We start from the raw sequence: 23702 nt of genomic DNA, 5'->3' as shown, positions 1-23702 counted from the left end.
CACACACACACATACACACACACACAGACACAGACACAGACACAGACACAGACACACACACACGCACACACACGCACACACACACACACATACGCCCGCCTTATCCTCTTTCTCGCTCTCTCTCTTTCCCTTTCTGGGTCTCTCTCCTCTCCCCTCAGTCAATCCCTTTGACTCTCTCTCTCATTAGAAAGTGTTAGAAACTTGCTGAAGTGAGAAATGAGCCTGTGAAAGCCTGTTGTCCTAATTAAACTTTGACATAAAGGGTGACAAGAACCGATGAAGGGGAAACAATAGCAGCCTGTGCATGAGTGCAAGTCTGGAGCAGGCAAGCAGCTTTGTCCCCAAGAACAAAACGTTTGTTTGCATGTGTTCAGCTCCATTCAACTTCACCAGACCCAGGTGCAAAAACCAACTTTGCAAGAAACATCACAACTGATAACACCTTTGCAAGGTTGATGAGCAGCCTGCAGTCAGTGTGAGTCAAAGCAGCAGGAGCAGATCAAAGCAGCTGTGTTGCGATGTAAACACTGTGCAGCAGAATAAATTCAGTCTAATTACTTTCATTGCCAGGACCAGTGACTTGGCCAAATAATTCAGCTGTCAAATCTTACTCTTGACTCTCTGGCCCTGTTCAGACCTGGTATTTACATTTCTCAAGTCATTCCATCACAAGAGAGCGAGAGAGAGAGAGAGAGAGAGAGAGAGAGAGAGAGAGAAGGCTGAGTTAATCAATGTGTTGTGTTTATGTCTCCACAAATTAGGATTTTACTCATGTGAGAGTGTGAGAAAAAATAAGTCCACACAATGTGAAACTCTTTTGGTTCATTATGAAACTGTAGTCGGTCAGTGGACGACAGCTGAGGTGATCCTTTAATGTGGCCCAGGACACATTTGTGGTCACTCTTATAAAACGATATGGCCTTACCCAGACCTCTGAATGTGACCTGTGGGATTGGATCTCAAAGGTGTCTTTAATGTATCATGGACATGTTCCTGCCTGAACTAAGAGCTGTCTACTTAACATGATACATATGTTGAACATGATGAATATGATGAATGTGATGAATATGATGAATATGATGAATATGATGAATATGATGAACAAGAAATATATGATGAACATGATACATATGATATATATGATAAACATGATGAGCATGATGAGCATGATGAGCATGATGAACATGGTGGAACTAGCAGGATGTTTGCAGTCTCCCTCTCAAATAAGGGCTCCTGATACTTGACAGGGGCGGAGCTCTGAGTGAGGAGGGAGGAGTTCCACGTTCTTCTAAATAAATGCAGAGGACGAGTTGACGGTGTGGTACTCGCGGAGCAGACTCAGAGGTGACCTCAGCATGGCACAGAACGGAATAAAAGAGAATGGAGTGACTGAAGGAATCCCTGCCCTGCCTCAGCCTGTCCCTGTCCAGGACATCACTCACACCAAGGTAAGTGATGGTGATGGGCTTGTGGACTGTCCAGGTATTTAACCCCTACAAGCTTCTTCTGAATGTGTTGGTGTTAAAAATCACGTGTCATCAAACACGCTCCACAGATTTTTATCGGCAATGAGTGGCACACATCCTGCGCGGGAAGGACGTTCCCCACCTTCAACCCGGCCACAGGTGTCAAGATCTGCGACGTGGAAGAGGCCGACAAAGTAAGTAAGCCTCCCCTGAACTGCTCTTCTCCAGGCTTTCTATAATGATAATAATAATTATTATTATTATAATAACTAATTATAATAATAATTATTATTATTATTATTAAAATGGAGCACACCTGAACACGTTTCTAGTGAATTATACTTGTATAGAGATTATTGGCTGCTTTGGCTCTTTTTTTGTTGATTTTTGAAATATATTTTTCTCCTGCCAAACTTGTTGAATTTGAATACCTTAAAGACTAAACTAAATAAATATGCATGTTTTTGCCAAATTGAGCCACCATATTATTGACAGTAGTATATACATGATATTTATATAGGATATTATAGACAAGTAGTTTTATAGCCACAAAATATATTTTACAATGAGGTTTTGCGTTTTGCTGCACGCTTCAGAACAGTTTTCATAAAGAAAGGTAACATATGGCAACAGAAACAAGCTATTTCATAAATAATTGTCAGCCTGCTATCAATACAAGCACTCGCCTAGTCTTATACTGTTTCCAATTCCTAGTTAAGAACTGAAAACTGGCCTTGAAACTTTTAGTAAAAGTCATTCTGTGGGTATATTTGCATGTTCATTTGTCAGATTGTTTGTTTACTATAGCCGGTTGCTGTCTTTATGAAACATATTTAACACATGTGTGGTCCTATGCAGGAAGATGTGGACAAGGCGGTGGAGGCAGCCAAGGCGGCCATGAAGAGAAGCTCTCCATGGCGGAAAATGGATGCGTCCAGCCGTGGGAGGCTGCTGCTCAAACTGTCCGACTTGATAGAGAGGGACAGACTCCTGCTGGCGGTGGGCTCTTTCCCAGTAACTTTTAGACAAAAGCAATGTTGTGTTTTCTGTAGAAGGCTGTAGCATTAACAGCATAGATGAACGTGACCGATGTGTCTGAACTTTTAAACTCAAATGAAATGGGTTGATGAATTGCGCATTTATTATGAAAAGATGAACCCTGACGAAGCCCTTGTTGGCTCTACTTTAGTGAAATAATCTGGAAGTAAATGACTTAAAGGATAATTTTGAAAGACTCTGTTACATCTAGCAATTAAGTTGCACACTTGAACCAAAATGCCCCTCGTCTCGACCTCCCATTCCTAGTGTGTAGAATAATCTGTAGCAGCTTTCAAATAATGTGATAATGTGAGAGGGCCTCATGATGGGCACCATTGAGGAGGACAGTGATTATTATTTTCAGGTGATTTTACACAAAACAAAAACATCATTATGAATATTGCATTTATTTCTGCCATTGGGTCTACTTGAATCCTGTTCACTGGAACTTTAATTAAAATCGTGCAGTTACTTAAATTTAATTATAAAAAATTCCAAAACTTAAAACACAGTATTTTGTATAATTTGGGGTATTATACTTTTCCCCATCATATATGATGACCATTATATATTTTAAAATATTTAATTAAGCTTATATGATATCAATGTGGAGAACATCAAAGCTTACAGTGCTTTAGTAAATGTATGTAGCGATTTCTTTATCATTCTGAACACCCTTCATTATCTTTACTGAAAATTCATCATTAAGGAATTACAGTCACAGGCTGTGTTTCTTTTTCCAATGTTAGATGTGTTTCAGATTTATTCAAACCTTTCATTATAGATCTCAGTAAGTACAGCAATCACTGTTTCATGAGCAACAAAACTATGGGATTTTCCTGCAGCTGTCCATATGCTGTAATGACATTGATGTATTCACATGGGACTTGCCTATAATATAGCGTGACATCATGACACTGTGACCCCACCCTCTCCTCGTGATGTTGCGCTCCCTCTCCTCCAGATATTGTTTGGAGTGAAATTCCTGTTTCTGTGCCTTCTCACTCTGTTTAGCTGCCAGCTTGCATTTAAGACTTAGATCTGTAAATGAGCTCTTACAGATGTGAGTGAAGTAATAATACCAGATTGCATGTGACTGCTGATTGCAAACATGCTCTGGAGAGCTAGTGTGCAGGCTAAGGCTAATTACACTAAAGTCCCAGGTATGTTTGAGGAAATAAGGTCCAGATTCAGGCCTTTTGAAGGTACAGGGAAGTTGTACAGTGGTTTCAGAGCCTCTTCTCTCTTCTTCTCTCAAAATGAAATAAAAGTAACTCCAGCAATCATGGTGGAAATGAGGAGGCTACACAATACGTCGTAAATCACGTCTGACACATTCCGACATATTCATTATTATGTCATATAATTGTAAACTCAGTTTTATATGCTCAAATTGGCCTCTTGCAGTTGTACATGGCAGTGGACAACTGTGGCTGAAATCTTACTGCACCACCCTTGGCTCCTCATAGAAACTGCCTTGCCAGCAACTTCACCCTCATACAGCTCACTCCCTTTATAAAGACCCTAAATTAATTCACCACAATCGCAGTAATTGTTATTATATCTGGAACGGTATCAAGTCACAATAATAAAATATTTGTAAATGGCAACCAGTAACTTAATGGGCAGCTGTGCAAGAATGGGCCTGGAAGCTCCCTAAGATTAATATCAATATGATAAAATGTCCAACATTTATGTCACCAAAATAAACTGTTGAGATCTTGAAAGCATTATCAGAGACCCTGGAAACAAGGCAACAGTTTAACCAGATTCTCTGGGTAGGATCAGACTCTGTGTTTTGTATCTAGATATGATGTAAACCTGATTATATTTATATTTATATCATCAACTATGCAATAACAGGGACACATTTCTTTGTTTCTTCTGTCTTCTTGATTCCTCAGACCCTGGAGACTCTAGACACAGGGAAGCCTTTCCTGCAATCCTTCTTCATTGACCTGGACGGCAGCATCAAAACCCTTCGTTACTACGCAGGCTGGTCTGACAAGGTTCATGGCAAGAGTCTGCCTGTGGGTGAGTGTGTGTCATCTGCTTCTAACCTCTCTTTTTTCAACCGAGCTCTACACAAAGACATGCAACATTTTTCCGCATGAATAAATAAATCTAGATAATTAAGAGTGGCGCAGGATAATTAGTAGTGTACGTGATGGCCCGGACAAATTGTTTTTCTTGGGAAACAAGTTAATTACTCCAGAGCAAGTGACTTGTTCTGAGGATTTTCCTCAGCCCTGGGTGGTATCGCATTCAGCCTCTTAAAACGTCCCCCCTCTTGTCACAGCCTGCTTTGCTTCTGGTCCGCCGCTGCAGGACAGCAGATAGACAAAACACGCTTGCCTTTTCCTCCTGATTAAATCCCAATGGGGTGGTGAGAGACGCACGGCATGGCGGGACAAAAGGAAGAGGAAGAGAGTGAGATAGTGATCAGTGAGGTGCAACAGTATGTGAGGATTAACAATCAGCGTTGGCTCAGTTATCGCCCAACCGGCAGCCACTCAGCCAGTAATCCCTAGTTTTATACTGCCTTAGTGACAGAGCTAATGCTGCTAAACAACTAATATCCCTTTTATTTAATGTAGATGAAATCAAAGTAGTAATTTTTATTATTTGACAAGGGAGAACAGTCTAATTGCTGTTATGTGGTTGAAACATTAATAAAGGCTCAAACCTTGACTCTGAATTGACTCACTATTTTTAGTACATTGGACTTGCATACAAAATAAACAAATAATGCCTGATATGTATCACCTTAACTCAAACAGTAAAATATATTAGAAACAAGGTTTAACGTTATATTTCTGCTATCTTGAATTTCCAGTCAACATCGTTATCAGTAGGGACTAAGCCAGTCAAAAGATTGAGACAGAAACATATTTTCCCCCTTGCATTCCATTTATTCTTCATACTAGAAGATATGGTCTCTTATATTCATTGTGCTGACAGGTGCAGAATTATTGCGTATACGGACACAATAAGAGGCTGCTTTATTTTCTCAGCATATTGTTGCTCATACAAACTATGGTATTGGGAAGCCCAATGAATGAGACCGCTAAGCGTACCAGAAGCACAGTTGAATAAGGTTCTCCTGTGTAGAAAGGAAAGCTACTGAAATAAGAACAATTCAGCTAGATGCCATACAAACATGGTAAAATGGATCTGTCGCGTCTCATCAGTAGTTAAGGATTAGGGGCTATTGGGTGACAGGTGTGTTTACAGTGTGTTATGAAATACGTCGCAGTGTGAAAAAGGGCTGAAAAGTGGGTCCACCTGGGTGTCACAGCTGATGGGAGCAGGAAGCATCTGGCTTTTTAAATGAAAGCTCTTCAAACAGTTTCACAGAGAGGGATTCACATGCACTATCATGAACGTGTGCCTGGGCTGACTGATAGAACAGAGATCACAACATGCACGGAAGGAGTAGGACTTAGACTCACTGCTTGTGACGCTGTTACTTCACTGTACCTTAATATAGACATAGCTGTTGGAAGCACAATTTAATGATTGAAATATTATGTAACGTTAAATAAATAAACTTTCTGTTTCCTTTGCAGAACATTTTTTGCTCTAACCATCATGTGAATTATTTCTGAAGTATTTCATTTAGGACAAATAGGTCCTCCAAATTATATGACAGCATATGTCTTTCCATGCAGTGCCACAGTGAAACATTTTCTGATCTGACACCTCAGTTTGCAGTAAACAGCATATGTTATGATGAGGCAGTATTAAAGTTCAGGTCTGATCTCTAAGTGTGGAACTTGCAATATAATACATCAGACTGGTTGTTCTGTTTTTTTTTTTTGTTACAGATGAAAGCTTCATGTGTTTAACTAAACACGAGCCTGTTGGCGTCTGTGGAGCCATCATTCCTGTAAGTCCAGGGGGGATCTGGTTTAAATTTATGAACAATAATGTTTTAATATAAAATCTGATTACTGTTTAGATTCTTTGACTTAGAGTGAAAAGGATTGAATTTAACACATATACACAGGGTGCATATGGTAAATGGAATGAAATACATACTATTTTGGGCTATATACACTTATAGAGAGTGTTCCTCTACTTGAATCTTTGTGATCACAATTTTAAGCATAGACCTTACAGAGTGAGGACATTTTGGGAAAATTAGGTAATTTGACTGGTCCTCACTTTTTCAATGGGCAGTTATTAGGGTTAAGACTTGGTTTTATAGGGGTAAGGGTTAAACGTTAGAATTATATGGTGTTAAATTCCTTCTGCTTTGAGTTTGCTGCTAATATAGACCTAATACATGGAGTAGTCTATGCAAACACTGACATTTTTTTAATTCATTACTTCCATTCCAAAAACATAGTTTTATTAAAATGCCACCAAGCCCGGGGCCGACACCCAGGGAGCCATGCACAGCTCCACTATGTCCGCTTACAGTGATCACTTGGGGTCCTTTCATACAAGTTAGGGCCATAAAAAATGTACGTTATAAAATGTTGTCGGCCCTGTCAGTAATCTACACTCCTCTCTGTGTCTCCATCATTTGCACTGTGCACTGCCGACCGAATCGTACAAAACCTGTTTAGTATTAACAGTTCTTTTTATCTCAACCGTGGTTATGATCCATTCGTAACCATAAACCAGAAGTTTTGTTCATCTTGACCAAACCTTAACCATTGAAGAAGCAAATCAAAAAAACATGGCTGATATGATTTTTCAATAGCAGATGCTAGAATGTACTCAAACATTTCACTTAAGTAAAATTACTAATAAAAAGACAACAAAACACTCAAGTATAACTACAAGTAACACATTAACTTTTTCTACTTGAATAAAAGTAAGTAGGTTCTAAATATGCTTGAAGTTACAGTATTAGAATTGAAAGTACTTGCCTAAAGTAGCCGATTTCCTAATGTAACAACCTATTATGTCATTAACTGTGTCTACTGTATATTTGGTTTAATACAAGGAACTTACAGCCTCACTATTAAAAAATTTAAAATAAATCACCCAATACATTGTCAGAATGCGTATGTAGAAAGAACAGATATTATGATACTTGTAGGTAAAAAAAAATTACACTAGAATAAAAGATACATGAAAAGTGTACGTATGTACAGTAATGAAATGTGTGTACTTTTGTACATCCAACCCATGCAGATGGTGATGTTTAAAAAGCAGGGCAGCAGATGACTGATAATGCTGAACTTAAGTTGTAGATGGGGTAGTAAATTGCTAAATGAATGCAAACGGGCAGTATTGGACAAAAAGCTGGTCTGAGATCAATGCCACTTCAGTATCATATAATTGACGTCCATTTTTAGTTTCTTGCTTGCCCTGCTTACAGATATGTTAGAAAAAGAAGTTGCTGTGCCTTGGAGATACTATTCCAGAATCTGTATTGAAACCCCCGCAGCTTAACTTTCCATAAAAGCACTGATCATGAATGTGTAGTGCTGCACTCATTTGAAATGCACCGTGTGCATGTGAGAATGAAATGAAACCGTGCGTACCAGAAACCTTATCTTAATCGTTGCTCTCCCTAAACAAGACCTTGTCTCTGCTAAACCCTTTAGGGCTGTTCTTACAGGAACACACAGTCTCAATCCTGTGATGCTTGGATTCACTTTCACACACTGGAATATATGTTTTTTCTTCTTTTGATAATAACTTTGTCAGATATAGGGTGGGGTAGTGTTTGGGGTTTCACCGTATCGTGTTTCACTTTGTCGTAGATACAAGAGTGCAATTTCGACATCGTGACAGAATAGAGCCATTCAGTTTATGTCTTTGAACATAGGTCTGTAACCTCTAATGTTGCTTTGGCAACAAAGGAACAAAACGGCGGTTGTTTGACATAGGAGATTATATCATAAAAGTGAAATTTATACTGAAGATCGTTGTGTAATTACTGAAAGTACTGCTGGCACACACACACCACATGAGTCATTGTCAGAGGAAAACAGGAAACCTTTCTCCCGACTAGTGATGCAAAGATCCCTTAATGGTGCTGATTGTTTCCAAATTGTTGTAAAAGTTAACAATGACTAAACAATAAACATGCAGCACTCACATATATTGCTGTTTAATTTGTGTTTGAGTGCCCAATTACTTGTCCAATGGGTTCCAACAAAAAAATGAACAACTGGAAAATGAATTACTTATTTTTCCAGATTTTTTTACTTTGAATTATCTCCAGTCCTAATGATTTATAACTCGTTTTATTGTCTTGCATATTTTCTCCATACCAACATCCAAGTGATTTAACTGGAAAAACCAAAGCACTAATGATGCATGTGTTATTTGCATTATTAGTACCGGTGTTTGCTGCTTATCATTCTTTCCATATAGATCAGTACAGAACAGTCACAGTTACATATAAACTTGAATACATATGTCAGGTCATCTGAATCCTAGAATCTCACATTCTTCCATAAACACATTTGTGTGTTTTACAATTAGTATTATCTAGAATTTACACCTGCCTATTGCTTTGTTTCAGTAGCCACATAGTCAAGGCCAGATTTCCAACTGGACAAAGCAGGCAACTACTATAGCCCAGCACTTCAAAGGGCTAACCAAAGCCAGGTTCCTTGTGTAGCAATTAACTTCTGGTAAGGTGGTCACTTGTAACATCAACCCACGTGAAATGTGTGTAATGATCCCCCAAAATCATTGGTTTGGACCTCAGTCTTAAGTCATGTGGTGGTTCACACCTGATGGTATCCTGGTTTTGTCTTCCAGTATCACAATTCTAGTATGTGTTGTGGTTTCAGGATTGCTACACCCCTGCCAAATATCTGTCTCAGGCCAGATTAGATATAAGATCTCGTCATTGTGTTCTGTGTCTGCTCCATGGACTCCTTCTAAGAAAACGTGGAAGAAATGCATCTAGGAGGTGTCCTTATCAGATGCCTGAATCCCCTCAGAGGTTTCTAGTCCTAGCTCCTGCTGGAAGTTCAAATTCCCCACCCTTTCCTTAGGGGGAACATGAAAAAAGGCCACCCTGATGTGAGGCCGGTGTGAGGATAAGACCCTTGTAAACCGACTTTGCCAGGTTTGTCATCACCACCACTTCCCGGTACAATGCCTACATTACTGCATACAGAACTGCTGGCCAACAATGTATAAACTGATATTTTTGCAGTAAGTGTGTACAGGGGTACTGCACTGGTACACACTGAATGCAGTGCATTGCCATATGTTTGCAGTCTTAAGTCTGACATGTCAAAAGATTGATGCTTTTTTCTGCCTAAATAGCTTATGCACGCTATCAGACATACTGCCAGCCATATAAATGGAGACATTCAGTGTAAAACCTTAAAAAGAGCTAAAAACTCATCTGGATACTTAGTGACAAAGCTGAGCTTTAATCAGTCTGGGTGGTAACTGTCTGATCACGTTTTCACCTCTGGGCTTACTATAGCTATACACACTTTGGTACAATTTTTTTTTATATTCAGCTGGACTTGGCAGCTCCTTGTAGCAGCCCTTGCATTTTTGCTGTCATTGATTCTGTTCATACATGTCGAACTGAAGCAAATGGTCCGAAGAGACCCCCTGGCGCTTTCATGGTTTGCCAGATTTGTTCATATTGCAGAGTCAGACAGTGGAATCGTTGTTTGTTAGCCTGTTAACCTTAGAAATTATACATGCTGCCTGCATGATTTTGTCTTAACTTTGCTTAACACCTTTGTGTCTGCTGGTGTTTTGTTTGTTGATTTGAATAAATCAATTAATCTCCAGGTAATTAGTTATTTCTATTGCTGTCCTGATGCAAGGTTGATACAAGGTTGATACAATACACTAGTTGGTAGACTTTTGCTTTTTTGGCTGGTCCTGCATCCCTAACGTCCATTTGTAAGTTAAAGAGTGAGTGAGTGAGTTGAGTTTGTGGTGAAGTTACACCATTGATTGGGAGAGTGTTTAAAGTTTCCCCAATAGCTGCTACTCTATCAAAATGAACTGGTTCAATCAGTTTATATTACATTACCAGGGGCCACAGGTGAGAACAGGTTCACACTGAGAACATGTGACAGGCATGAAAGAGCATGGAGACACTGTGGTGAACGTTGTTCTGCCTGTAACATCATCCAGTATCATTGGTTTGGTTAGACCACCATGGCATAGCCAACGGTACCATGACTTTTGTTAGGTAGCAGGATGTAATCCTCAGAGCAATTGTCAGACCTTACGCTGGTGCAGTGGGCCCCGGGTTCAGGTGCAGGACAATGCCTGGCCTCATGTGCGTTGAGGCCAGGCAGTTCACGGATGACGAATGCATTTATGCCATTGACTTGCATTCACGTTTCCCCAGCCTGAACCCGATTAAGAATTTCCTGGACATTATGTATTGATGTATCCGTCGCTGCCAAATACCACCACAGGCTGTCCACAAGCTCACTTCCTTATTATGCTAGTGTGCCCTGCACTCTTGTGGCCTGAAATGTGCACAACACCCAAAGCTTGAAACACCAAGAAAGACTCACACCACTGGATACGATGAGGCAATGAAACAACGCTGAATTTACGGACCCCACATAGGTCCTTTGGACAAAACCACATGATCATTGAGAGAAGCAGGATTCCAATGGAAATTATGTCACATACTTTCAGTCTCTGCTAGAACACATTCATGGTGTAATTGTATACATGCAATGTGAGGAAATTATAAAATCTGAAGAAAGTACATCGCCACACATTTGGCCTCGAAGCTCTTTAAGTAGTCATTGTTGTGTGAGGGATAGAATGATAATGACTATCTGACTCACTGTGCCCCTCACCATAACCCTCTCACTTTCTATGTCATCAAAAAGTGTACACACGTTTGAAAATGTTTTGGCAGTTGACTTACCTTTGTTCTTTTTGTCTATGTCAGTGGAATTTTCCTCTACTGATGTTCATGTGGAAGATCGCACCGGCCCTGAGCTGTGGAAACACTGTGGTCATCAAGCCAGCAGAGCAGACCCCCCTCACGGCCCTCCACATTGGATCACTCATCAAAGAGGTCCGATGTTAGGCTCAACATGTGCAATGGGATTGATCCAAGCTGTGGCCTGAGAGAGCTGTAGTCTTTAAAGATCTCATAGTCCTCTTCCTGAAAAGATTCTGGGCCTGTATTCTTAAAGAAAATCATGATTCTTGGTGATTACACTGCTCTGCCTCTCTTGTGTCTGGGTAGTGACTGTACCCGGAAGGGGAGAAAATCTGAACCTGAACAGTTAGTGACTCCCAGAGCCCATTTTCTTTTTCTAGCCACAACTGAGCTGTCAGTGCCAACACACAAATAATTGTCAAATATAGTTACATTTCATATAATGTTCTTAATGAAATATAATTACTGAACCATGACCCAGTCATACCATGTGATTTGAAACATGACCACAAGCTTATATGGAGTCATATGGGGTTACATGTTTGAGACCCGTCTTTTGCTGCATATGACACATTTATTCATTGCTGCTTCCTATCATTAACATTACTCTCTGTGTTGTCATTTCAGGCAGGCTTCCCTCCTGGAGTTGTAAATATTGTTCCAGGGTTTGGTCCCACAGCAGGAGCAGCAATTGCCCGCCACATGAACATTGACAAAGTGGCCTTCACTGGTTCTACTGAGGTATGTGCATGTATAAGTGAACGATAGATACTCTCAAATACTTAGGTATTGATGGATAATCCAACAGCTGTATGAATGGTGCACTGCTGCTCTCAACAAGTGAGACTATGTTGTGTTTTGCATTGGAGAGATTCCGGTCAATTCTATAACTTGTGTGATGGAAGTTTCAGTATATTACAACTAAGTGAATATTAAGCTGTGTGCTATGTGATTAATCTATTTATCCAAAGTTGGTTGTGTTGTTAAGTTGGTGAGTCAACCATATTAACTAGTTTTTAATTTAAACATTACAAGAATTATCTTGGGGAACTGATTTCAGTCCTGCTTACATGCTGTTACACTTTGTGGCCACTAACTGGCCCAATACTGAAAGCAACGGTAGTGAATGGATTCGCAATCAGTTCTTGACACAAATACCTAGTTTTGTCCTTGTCACTCGTCTTGCTGCCTTGTTGAAGTTGCCACTGCCAGGATGCTGTTAGTGATTGTGTGGATATGTGCAGTAACCCATTGTGACCAATCATCAACATGTTATTGCTCCCTTGTGGTGGGGCATAGCCAGAGGTGGGACCAAGTCATTTTTTTGCAAGTCCCAAGTAAGTCTCAAGTCTTTGCCCTCAAGTCCCGAGTCAAGTCCCAAGTCAAGACAGGCAAGTCCCGAGTCAAGTCCAAAGTCAAGACTGACAAGTCTCAAGTCAAGTCCAAGTCCTGCAGTTTGAGTTTCGAGTCTTTTCGAGTCCTTTTGATCACTGAGTAATAATATATTTACACAGATCATGTATGCTTTTAAAATCTGTATTTATTTATTTATTAAAACAAGTGCAATTGAAATTACAGAAAAAAATTGTGCCAACATTGCACTTCCCTATTGCACTATTAACCAGTCATTTTTAACATTTAACTCATATTTTGCAAGAATATTCTTCATTTTAAACCACTCCTACAGAATGAACACATTTGAAAAAACAAGTGCAACTGTAATTATTTGTACAAAAGTGCTAACATTGTATTTTGCATTTTAACTAGTTCCACAGCAGTTTCTGTCCTGTCCTGTGTTGATCTCATCTCATTTATCTCACCTCATATTGTCTATGTGTGTGTGTACATGTGAGAAACATAACAAATACATGAACATGAACATTTCTGTCCTGTCCTGTGTTTATCTCATCTCATTTATCTTACCTCATATTGTCTGTGTGTGTGTGTACATGTGAGAAACATAACAAATACTTGAACATTACAATGAACAGGGTTGTGGTTTTTATATGTCAGGGCCCTATGCTGAATTGCATTTGCAAAAGACAAAATTGGCCAAAAGTCTGTCAGTCATTTGTGCACGATTTGGACGTAGTATGATTCCACCCAGTGCCGCTGCGAGCCATTTTGGTGCCCTAAGCATAACTCCTATATGATTACATTAAATAATCATCAATAAGTACAAACAAGAATAGTCAATCTTCTTTAACTTTTTTTGAGCAATTTAATATATCTCTTGTTCTGCCTTTTTTGTGATATACATGGCTAAAAGGTACCTAATATTTCTATACTGAAATAATATCGGCATTATAATTGTAAGCTAATTTATTTAATGACGTTATTGTTGAGGGTTGATTTGTATTTCCGGTTTTAAGTGGGTTGTTGGTAGTGACTCTTATTTTGAAAGTGGGTTTTAAAGGAAGTGGGTGCTGTGATGAGTGAAGTTGTAAAATGAATGGAGAATAAACGGGTGTGCTGTCACGAGCGCATGACCTGCTCTCGTGTCCTTTGTCGGCTGAAGCCGGACTTATGATACAACCAAACGCTCGGCTACATAATTATAATAACTATGATCATTTTTCAGTTGCTTTTTTTTGGTGCCCCCTCAGGACTTGGTGCCCGACGCACAGCGCGTAGTGAGCGTTTTGGGAGCGGCGGCGCTGCACACACAGACGAACACAAACACGATGACAGATACAGAGCGCTCCTTAATAACATACTTTTTAATCTTTGTGTTTTGGGGAAAGGATCAAGTCTTATCAAGTCAAACGGCTCAAGTCCAAGTGAAGTCACGAGTCATTGATTTTGAAGTCCAAGTCGAGTTGCAAGTCTCTTAACATTTTGTCAAGTCGAGTCTAAAGTCATCAAATTCATGACTCGAGTCTGACTCGAGTCCAAGTCATGTGACTCGAGTCCACACCTCTGGGCATAGCCCAAATACCCCTTAAAAAGGTTAACTAAAACACACACATATTGGCTCCAACCACTTTATACTCATGATAACAGTTTTGTTACAGCAAAGTTTTATTTCACTGTAATAGCTGGATCACAACCTGATTTAGACACCTGCACTAACACTCACTCCTGAAGACGCACTGGTTATGTTACTTATTATTTAGATTTTGTTATCGGTAATACCCATAATGCATTAAGGTTTGACCCCTAATTGCTGTATACCATTATGTGTACAGGTCGGCCAGCTGATCAAAGAAGCAGCAGCCAGAAGTAATCTGAAGAGAGTGACTCTGGAGCTGGGAGGGAAGAACCCCTGCATTGTGTTTGCTGACTGTAACTGTAAGTAAACTTGCTCTTTATTTCTCTCTTTTAAGCACTGTGTGTATTCTGCTCACTTTTATTCCATTTATATTTTTTATATTTCCTTCCACTCATATTGAATGTTTCCTCATTATTACTTTTAATGATCTGTCTTTTTTGACTATCCTCTTTGATTGGGGCAAATTTCCCCATTGTGGGACATATATAGGATTACGTTAGCTTCAATATGAAATGGAAGAATCAATGCAAACATTGTGTTCTGATCGTTTCAGCATGGATTACAATCACAATATGAGCTGTCATGTTGATATCCTTCATTCCAAAGTGTTACTGAGAATTCACTCACAAATCACACTCTTCTGGGAATATGAGAGGGATTAGCTGTCTGGTTCACAATCTCTGATTGACTGTCCACATCTTGTAGAGATTTCACTTGGTCTGTTGCTGTTCTGTGGAAAGCTGTTTCCCCATTAAAAAAAGAGAGAAAAGAACAAATAAAACAAAAATTAGTCACTCAGAGCTGTGCAGGTGGGATTAAGAATGGTGATGTCATCCTGTGCATTTGGTGAGAAGTGTTACAAAATAAATATTGACCACAATATTTTTAATTGAAATTAGAGATGGAGTAAGCCTGTTGTTCAAATACTGAAGCCCACGTATTACATCACGCCTGCTTGTTCACACACAGTTCAGTCCTTGTTTCAAAGGTTATTTAACCATTTACAGTGACCAGTTTACATACATAAATCCACTACAAGTGTTGCGAATGGTAAGCTATAGTCAACCAAACATCCAGCTAGCTAGTAGCCTATCAGCCCACACCATTCCATGGATGCAGAATGTTATAGTGAGTGTGGCATTAAGCAACACGTGTGAATGAACAAGTAGTTTGTGTTTTGACTGATTTAATGTATCAAACAAATGAAGCCACATTTGAAACAACCACTCTGAGCATGATCTTTTTTTTTGCTGTCTTCATGACATATACTTTAGTGACTGTATATTCAACATCTTAATAAAGTGAACATGAATTTTAATTGGATTATGTGACATGAAAACATTATTTTTACTCCTTTTCTACAAAAGACATGGCAGTGTCATTCCTTTGTGCTCCCGTAGCACTACATCTATGTTTAAATACAAATTGTGACTGAGAGGATGAAATAGAAGATCAAACAAGCCGAAGGAAATAATACATTAAGGATGTAAAACATTACAATTACAACCCCACAACCATCTCATCAGATCTCCCGAACACAGGACAGGTTCAGGGTTGGTGGTTGGTGCCGAACATGAACAGGTGTAACTTTCTCCTGAAAAGGCCAAAGGTTTCCTGAAATGTTGAGGTGGATCTAACCCTTTGTGTATGTGCATGTGTGTCTTCAGTGCAGCTGGCTGTGGAGGAAACCCAGAAGGGAGCTTTTTATAACCAGGGTCAGTGCTGCACGGCTGCCTCACGAGTCTTTGTGGAGGAAAGTATTTATGGAGAGTTTCTACGTTGCAGCATAGAAAAAGCAAAGAAGATTGTTATAGGAGACCCGCTAGACCCGCAGACATCACATGGACCTCAGGTAGGAACACACAGAGCACCACAGAATACAAATCAACAAGTGCTGCCTGCAATAAGGGATTGTTTTACAATATTTGGGGGCAGTGAAACGAGTTGTGAATATTACACCATTGAAGTTGACATAGGGTAACAAAGCAAAAATGTTGTGGTTTTGTGTGTCTGGCCAAATGTCCAATATTCACTGTAGTTTAGCTCGGATTTTGTTCTCTACCATCTACTGAGGTAAATATGTGGTTATTTAGCTGCTCAACGCTCTCATGTTTAATATGTCTGCTAACACCTGTTTCATTCGCTGTATGGGAGGTAGTTCCACAAGTGCCCGTTCTCAAACATTTTGTACAAGTATAAATACAAAGAAAAAAATTATATAAAGTAAAAGTACTACTTTGTCATTTTGCTGAAAGTAAGTACTTGCTTTTCACAACAGCAGTATAAGGACTTGCGGAGTTCAGCCTATTCCATAGTGTAACAATCTACTATAGTCTATATCAGTGTTTCTCAAAGTGTGTGTGTGTGTGTGGGGGGGGGGGGGGGGGGGGGGCTCGGACACTCTCCAGGGGGGGCGCAATGTCAGAGACAAAAAAAAATGTAATATTTTTTTTAAAAGATAGACGACCTGTCACTGGTTAGTGAAAGCTCCCTCAGTGGGGGACTGAAGCCCCCCTAAAATGTTCTTCAGCCCCCCCAAATAATTATTGGGATTTTTTTATTTTTTTATTTTTTTAATTAAACTATTGTTTTACACATGGACAAGTTATTTATAACACTAACATGCTACATATGTGAGTGCATTTCTGGTTTGTATGTTTTCTCCCCCTTCAAATTACAATCCAATAGCCTCTCATCATACTTAACAATAAAAGACCAGACACTAGGACCTTGGGGAGTCTGCATCGCTGCTGCGCTGACTTTCTCACTCTGCCAAGTAATGTCTCTCATCAAGACAGCAGGATTACAGCCAAGGAGTTTAGCTCATAGTAAATGATGCACGGAGTGAAATTTTCTGTAGTTGTTAACGATTGTTACCTGCTTAAATTTAGGTTTACTTGAGGCAAATGAAAGGGAATATTGTAATGAGCTATGTTAACACTTAGCTAGCTAGCTAGCTATTTTGTTAGAAAATGTCTCCAGTGAGCAAGAGTGTGAACGAGCAAATTTGAAATGTAAAAAATTACTATCGACAGTTCTCTATTCTTTGCATTAATATCTATCTATAGTATTTTAAAACAATAATATCAGTGCCTATAGAATGTTGTTGTTTATAATCAGTTAATGCTAGTGAAAACTAAATGTCATAGTGTCCCTCATAACGTTATTGTACCGGTATATCATCCAATTCATTGAAAATGATTTCTCGACCATTTGAGAAAAGTTCATATTTGTATTGTCAAATTTCACAATGACCCTGAAGTTATGGCTAGGGTTAGGGTTAGACAAACATTCAGCATCCTTAGGGGCTAAGCCCCCCCTTTCTTTCAATCCTAGAAACGCCCCTGACTTGCAGTAGGCATATTCGTAGCCAGTGTGTTTTGTGTGCTGAAGTGCTGGTAAATGACAGCATGAAGCCATGCAAATTAAAAAGACACCTTGACACCAAACACCCTGACTTGAAAGAGAAGCCTGTGGACTTCTTCAAAGGTAAACGTGATGGCCTCCTGCAAAAACAATCCACCATCTCCAAGCATAGCACTGTCTCCAAGCTATCTATCTATCTATATATTGTGGTGTAGTTGAGAGCGGTTGTGGCGGGCGGCGCGGGGGCCCAAACTACCGTTAACAAGCTTTGAGGGGGCCCGGCTTGCAAAAGTTTGAGAACCCCTGGTCGATATCATTAGAATGTCAGCTAATGTCTTCGAAATCCATTTTAGATGTTTCTTCACCAGTGATGCTGCTGCTGCAGGAGACGAGGTCTGATGTTACATTCTACATGTTGCCTTCTAAAAAAAGGAGTAGAAAGTAGAGATATTTGCTGATTTATGTTGTGGAATAAAAATTGAAAGTACCTAATAATAAATCTCATCAAGTAAAGTACAGATAAATTAAAATTTGACTTAACAAAGTAGAACAATGCTGAAATCTTTTGTCTCATCAAAAATACTATATCTGAAAAACCTTCCAGTTAAACATGGATAAAAAATAATAAAAGGTTTATGCTTTATCAGAAGTGTCTTTAAATATTGTTTTAAAGGTTTTACTAGAGAGATGACTTTGGGGATCGGGAGTAACTGGTTGGTTTGGGACATCTAAACCTTCTTAAAGGGATAGTTCCCCAAAATTTGAATTAACTCATTATCTACTCACCGCCATGCCGTTGGAGGGGTGGGTTGGTTTGAGTCCACAAAACTCTTCTGGAGTTTAAGGGGTAAACTTTTATTTGCCAAATCCGATACAATTTAGGTCAATAGCAACACACTTCAGACGTAATAAAACAGCATAAAAACACAACATGTGTCCATACTCCTCATGTGATGTCATCCAAGAATACGCAAGCCCCGACATTCATATTCGACTCAATTGTCATTGTCATTTTGATCCACATAGTAGAGATTGTTCCCATATCATTAAAGTGTATCCTTCCCTTGTCTACCTCTTTGTCTGATGCTGGCTGCAGATTGACCGACAGCAGTTTGACAAGATAATGGATCTGATTGAGAGTGGGAAGAAGGAGGGAGCCAAGCTGGAGTATGGAGGAGTCGCTGTGGGTGACAAGAGCCTCTTCATTCAACCCACTATCTTCACAGGAGTCAAAGACCACATGCGCATCGCCAAGGAAGAGGTTACAACTTATTCCAGTACAAACAAATAAAGCTGACATAGACAGGGAGGGGAAGGTGTCAGTGTCTGAGAGTTAGAAATAGCAACAGATGAATTTATTTGCACAGTGTAACTCACCTCTCTGTATGTGTGACTGGTCTCTACTTATTTCTTTGCCCTCTCAGATCTTTGGTCCAGTGCAGTGTATATTCAGCTTTAAGAGCCAGCAGGACGCCATAGAGCGAGCAAACAGCTCACAATATGGCCTGGTGTCAGCAGTCTTCACAACAAGCATCGACAGAGCTCTGTCTGTGTCTGCAGCCCTGGAGACTGGCACTGTGTGGTAAGTCCCCGCTCACTGTCCTGAAACCAAGGAACAGGCTTTGAGTTCCTTTTATTCATTAAATTCCACATTTCCATTCGATTTTAATAACACGTGTGAACTATCGGTGCTATGAGGGGCGGTCGTACCTGCTGAATGGACATTATTCTTGATTTTTCAACGATCCTTCTTGCTCCAACAATTTCTCTTATGCTTATTCAAATAACATCTTCACTCAAAGGATTTAAGAGTCTTTAGTTGTCTTGTGTCAATGCATAACTATTTATGTATCAATCCATTAATCAGCTACGAGGAAACAAACTCAAGCAACAATAACAACAGCACATGAAAACAATTTGAATGAAATCTGAAGTTGCATTCAAAGCGATGACATTATATATCAAACATAATTAATGCCTAAAGTGGCCTGTATATAAACCACACTGACAACAAGACAGCTTCCAGGATGAAGCCAATACAGCTTGCTCACCCTCTGTGTGTCCTACACACAGATGGGTTAAATGCAGAGGTTGAATTTGCCTGCCATTGCATGGGTGTGTTGTGCATGTCTGTGCATGTGTTTGGTATGAATAAACATATCTTAATCTTAATCTTAATCTGGTGGCTGGCTGTAGTAAAGCTTTTAAATCCATGCACTAAACTAAAAGATATACAACAAATTATTATAGTTATTATCGTCATTATAGGAAGTTCAGACCACAGTACAACTTGATTTAATTAGTTATTTGTTGCCATAAAAAAACAGGGGGACACTCATAATTAATAGCATGATTGCCTGAATGTGTGTATCAACCTCATCATGGTGTCAAGATCCCAATACCCACATCCAGGATATTTTGGCTACATTTTGCTACAGTGGAAGGAAGCTCAGATATTCTCCGTCTTTATATACAGTAATTGGTGTGGATGTAGCCTAAGACAGCATCAGTCAATCAACCAAATGCCCCAACATGTTCAAGAGACAAGGGCTTCTGGTGGGCGGAGTAATTATAACACAAAGTCAGGTTATATTGGTATAAAGAAAGCACACATGGGACCAACTTTATGCTGCGATAAAGACGGGCACAATGATCACTCTCTCTCTCTTTCTGTTTTGAGGATAAACTGCTATAACGCCCTTCACGTCCAGACACCCTTTGGAGGGTATAAGATGTCAGGCACTGGACGAGAGCTGTAAGAACCATCACCATATCTTTGTGTTTTATGTTTTTTCTCCCTTGTGGACTGCTTATTCCTTGACTTACCTACCTCATGTGTTTTCTCTGTCCTCTCAGTGGAGAGTACGCGTTGGCTGAGTACACAGAGGTGAAAGCAGTGACCATCAAACTGAGTGAAACCATGTGAGATGAAAGGGGAAAATCCAGAGCTGATCACTTCCCCTTCCGTCAGGCCACAACACGATTCTCTACAAGCCCCACATTCCCTTCTCCTTCTCAGTCATGCTCACAATGGAGACATCAGGTTTAAGCCAGTATAACACTTACTCTATACAGTATATCACAGCCCAATGGTTAACTGGGTTTTACTCAGCAGCTACAGTAATGTCACTACATACAACTGGTCATGCTCTATTTCACAGGTTCATATTTTTCTTTATATTTCACAATAATTTATTTGGGTGCTTCCCAAGTGTGATTTGGTCCCACATTGATTATCAGGCCAATAGATACATGAGCCCAGCTGGTACATTTGCAGATAATAATTTATGTCAACAAACTGCTGGCTTAACAGACAGAGCACAGCGGGTGAGCTGAACATGTTCCACACAACAATGCAGCATTCCTAAAGGACATATTTCCAATTATAAATTGAACATTTACTTGGCTTTAAATGGGACAGATATGATTTGGTTTTACTATTAGTCAGTACCAGATTACAAAGTTGCATTTAACAAAAAGCACAAGTAAAAAAAGTTAAGAAACTGCAGATGGAGTTTAGCTAACTTGATAAAGCCTCCACGATCTTTCTTAAGCCATCCACTGCACCAGGTTTAATCACTTCCAGTGGATGATGAGAAGTCTTTATCTGTTGGTCCCAAAGAAGTTAGGTGATGTCTGTTTCTGCTGATAATTCAGTATCTTGTTGTAATCCACTCCCTCTCCATTTGTCAGAAGTGACAACCAATAGTTATTGAAATACTATAAGATTACAACAAGTGAAGGACCTTTTTTTTTGTTGATTAAGCCAATGGTTTTTTTTTTATCTTTAACTACTCTTTGAAAGGAGAATAATGAACCATCAAGGTCAGCTGGTATGGCCCTTTATTGAGAAACAGACCCATGGTTAAGTTTTCCTTCCTGGAACGTTTCAAGCATCTGGATTTCCAGGACATGTCCTCTGCCCTGGGGAGACTAGGAGATTGGACGGTGTCTCTGAGGTTTTTCAGTGTCATGTCCACTGTCTTGATTTGCCTAAACCCCAAAGTGTTCAAAAATACTCAAGTAGTTAAAAAATGGTGATTCTAATTTGCCTGTCTTTCCCTAGTGACATAAAATGCACAATACTGATTAATCAAAGAGGATTTTGCATAAGAATTCCACTTGATCAGTTCTATTTGTTAATCAAATCTGCCTACATGAGATAATGTGGGAAGTTTAAAGAATGAATATATATATACATATATTGTAAATTGTAGTTAATATCTGCGGGATGAAAAGTCTACGTCTGTGTTTCTAATTCCGAGCGCTGATTCTAACCAGGTGTAATAATACAATGAATAATACAATGATATGTTCTCTCTGCTGAGGGGAATGTAACTTCCCTTTTAAATATTTGAAGGAACTGTGATTCTAAGGTAATATTTACCTTTCCAGTAAATACCTTAGTCGTGTAACAACAACAATGTCACACCATCATTCCATGGATAGTGTCAACTTTTTTTTAATATATATATTTGTGTTTGTGTGTGCGTGTGTGTGTGTAACCAACATATAATGTATGTTTGAGGGGTTGCTTATTATCTCACATGAAGAGCAAGTCTGTTTCTGTCTTTTCTCACGATAGTTTTGTATTGAAATAGAATCTTTGAATAAAAAATAAAAAAAAAACACATTGTGCCATTCTTTGCAGCTTTAGAATAATGCATCTTACACACACACACACACACACACACACACACACACACACACACACACAGACAGACAAACAGATATATACATAAACAAATATGTCTATCCATTCACACATGAATTAAATTGGATCTGGGGAAGGGTGATTCACATAAACCTGGTTGCCATGATATGAAGGGACATTCTCTTTATTCCATAAACACAACATATATAGCATGGCCTGACATAACACATTTATTACTCATGAAGTTTACAAATGAACGCTACATTTAAGAAAAACTTTTAAGAATCATTTAGGTGTTAATATTGAGCTCACATAGGCTTAATGGTTTGATTAGTCTCGCTCAACTATAAATAAAAGGATGAAAGGGTGCTTTATGCAAATATCCAACTTAAAATCTCAGAGCTGGGGGTCTTTTTTATTTGCCCCTTATAAAGCCGGTTAAATAGACGGAACACTGAAGCTGTTGATGTTGATTAAATCTGGGTAAACTGGTTATTGGTGCTGACTGGAGACAATTTAACTATATTGTGGCAAGACAAGGAAAGGCAGAGACGCAGGTACTGTTTACTGTTGTTTATTCAGTAGCAAGGAAGAACTAGCACATGTTCCCCATACGGGAAGTATATATAGCTACAGCCTCTAACATTACCCATCAACCCACTGGGTGAGAGGACACACCCATGAGTGCACGCCACACAGCCCCCCCCCCCCCCCCGAACACCCAGAGGGAAAAAGAAATTGGACAAAAGTCAGTACCTTCCAGGGGGTTTAACGAGGCGACCATAACGGCTACGCCGACCCCCGTCCGCAAACGCAGGGGTGGAACAGGCAGAAGGGACATCATTTACAACAGGCACAGGATCAGGAGGCACAACTGGAGGAAACAACACAGGGGTCTTAGAAGGGGGGCGACCACGACGGGGAACCCGGGCCGGTAGCACCTCTTCGCCGGCCAACAGATGAGCTGGCTTAAGCCTGTCTAACGAAACGTGCTCCCTGCGCCCGCCCATGTCCAGAATGAAACTTTTAGAACCCGCCTCTAACACTCTAAACGGGCCGTCATACGGGGGCTGGAGGGGAAACCGGTGAGCATCGTGACGCACGAAAACAAACCGAGTGGTCGCGAGATCCGTTGGCACGAAAGACCGAGGAGAAAAATGATGCACGGGCACCGGTGCACAAGCGGCCTGTGACGCAGGACGCGCAACAGGAACCGGAAAGGGGGCCGAGCTCTGAGGCAGAAACTCCCCTGGGACACGGAGCGGCTGACCGAGCACCAACTCTGCAGGCGAGGCATCCAGGTCAGCCTTAGGAGCCGAGCGC

The 23702-nt window shown here is 39.9% G+C and overlaps 1 protein-coding gene across 1 annotated transcript; it reads left to right on the top strand.

The window, feature by feature from the left end:
• Positions 1 to 1332: 1332 nt before the first annotated feature.
• aldh1a3 (aldehyde dehydrogenase 1 family, member A3) lies at positions 1333 to 22325 on the top strand. Its single transcript, XM_062390620.1, has 13 exons — positions 1333 to 1448; positions 1556 to 1660; positions 2325 to 2465; positions 4409 to 4538; positions 6332 to 6393; positions 11371 to 11499; positions 11995 to 12108; positions 14556 to 14658; positions 16027 to 16211; positions 18822 to 18986; positions 19150 to 19307; positions 20406 to 20480; positions 20582 to 22325. Exons 1-13 carry the CDS (start codon positions 1356 to 1358, stop codon positions 20649 to 20651), a joined length of 1530 nt encoding a protein of 509 aa, XP_062246604.1. The 5' UTR covers positions 1333 to 1355; the 3' UTR covers positions 20652 to 22325.
• The last annotated feature ends 1377 nt before the right edge of the window (positions 22326 to 23702 follow it).

The sequence above is a fragment of the Platichthys flesus genome, chromosome 1, assembly GCF_949316205.1.
Source record: "Platichthys flesus chromosome 1, fPlaFle2.1, whole genome shotgun sequence".
Taxonomy (NCBI): Eukaryota; Metazoa; Chordata; class Actinopteri; order Pleuronectiformes; family Pleuronectidae; genus Platichthys; species Platichthys flesus.
The sequence above is the reverse complement of the archived record's forward strand: the minus strand, read 5'-3'. Positions and strand labels throughout refer to the sequence as shown.

What these genes read in the sequence shown, in the direction of transcription:
- aldh1a3 (XM_062390620.1), top strand. Translation starts at nt 1,356, where the DNA reads ATGGCACAGAACGGAATAAAAGAGAATGGAGTGACTGAAGGAATCCCT. An exon ending in GGGACAGACTCCTGCTGGCG is followed by an intron (nt 2,466 to 4,408) that starts GTGGGCTCTTTC and finishes TTGATTCCTCAG; the next exon opens with ACCCTGGAGACTCTAGACAC. An exon ending in AGACATCACATGGACCTCAG is followed by an intron (nt 16,212 to 18,821) that starts GTAGGAACACAC and finishes TGCTGGCTGCAG; the next exon opens with ATTGACCGACAGCAGTTTGA.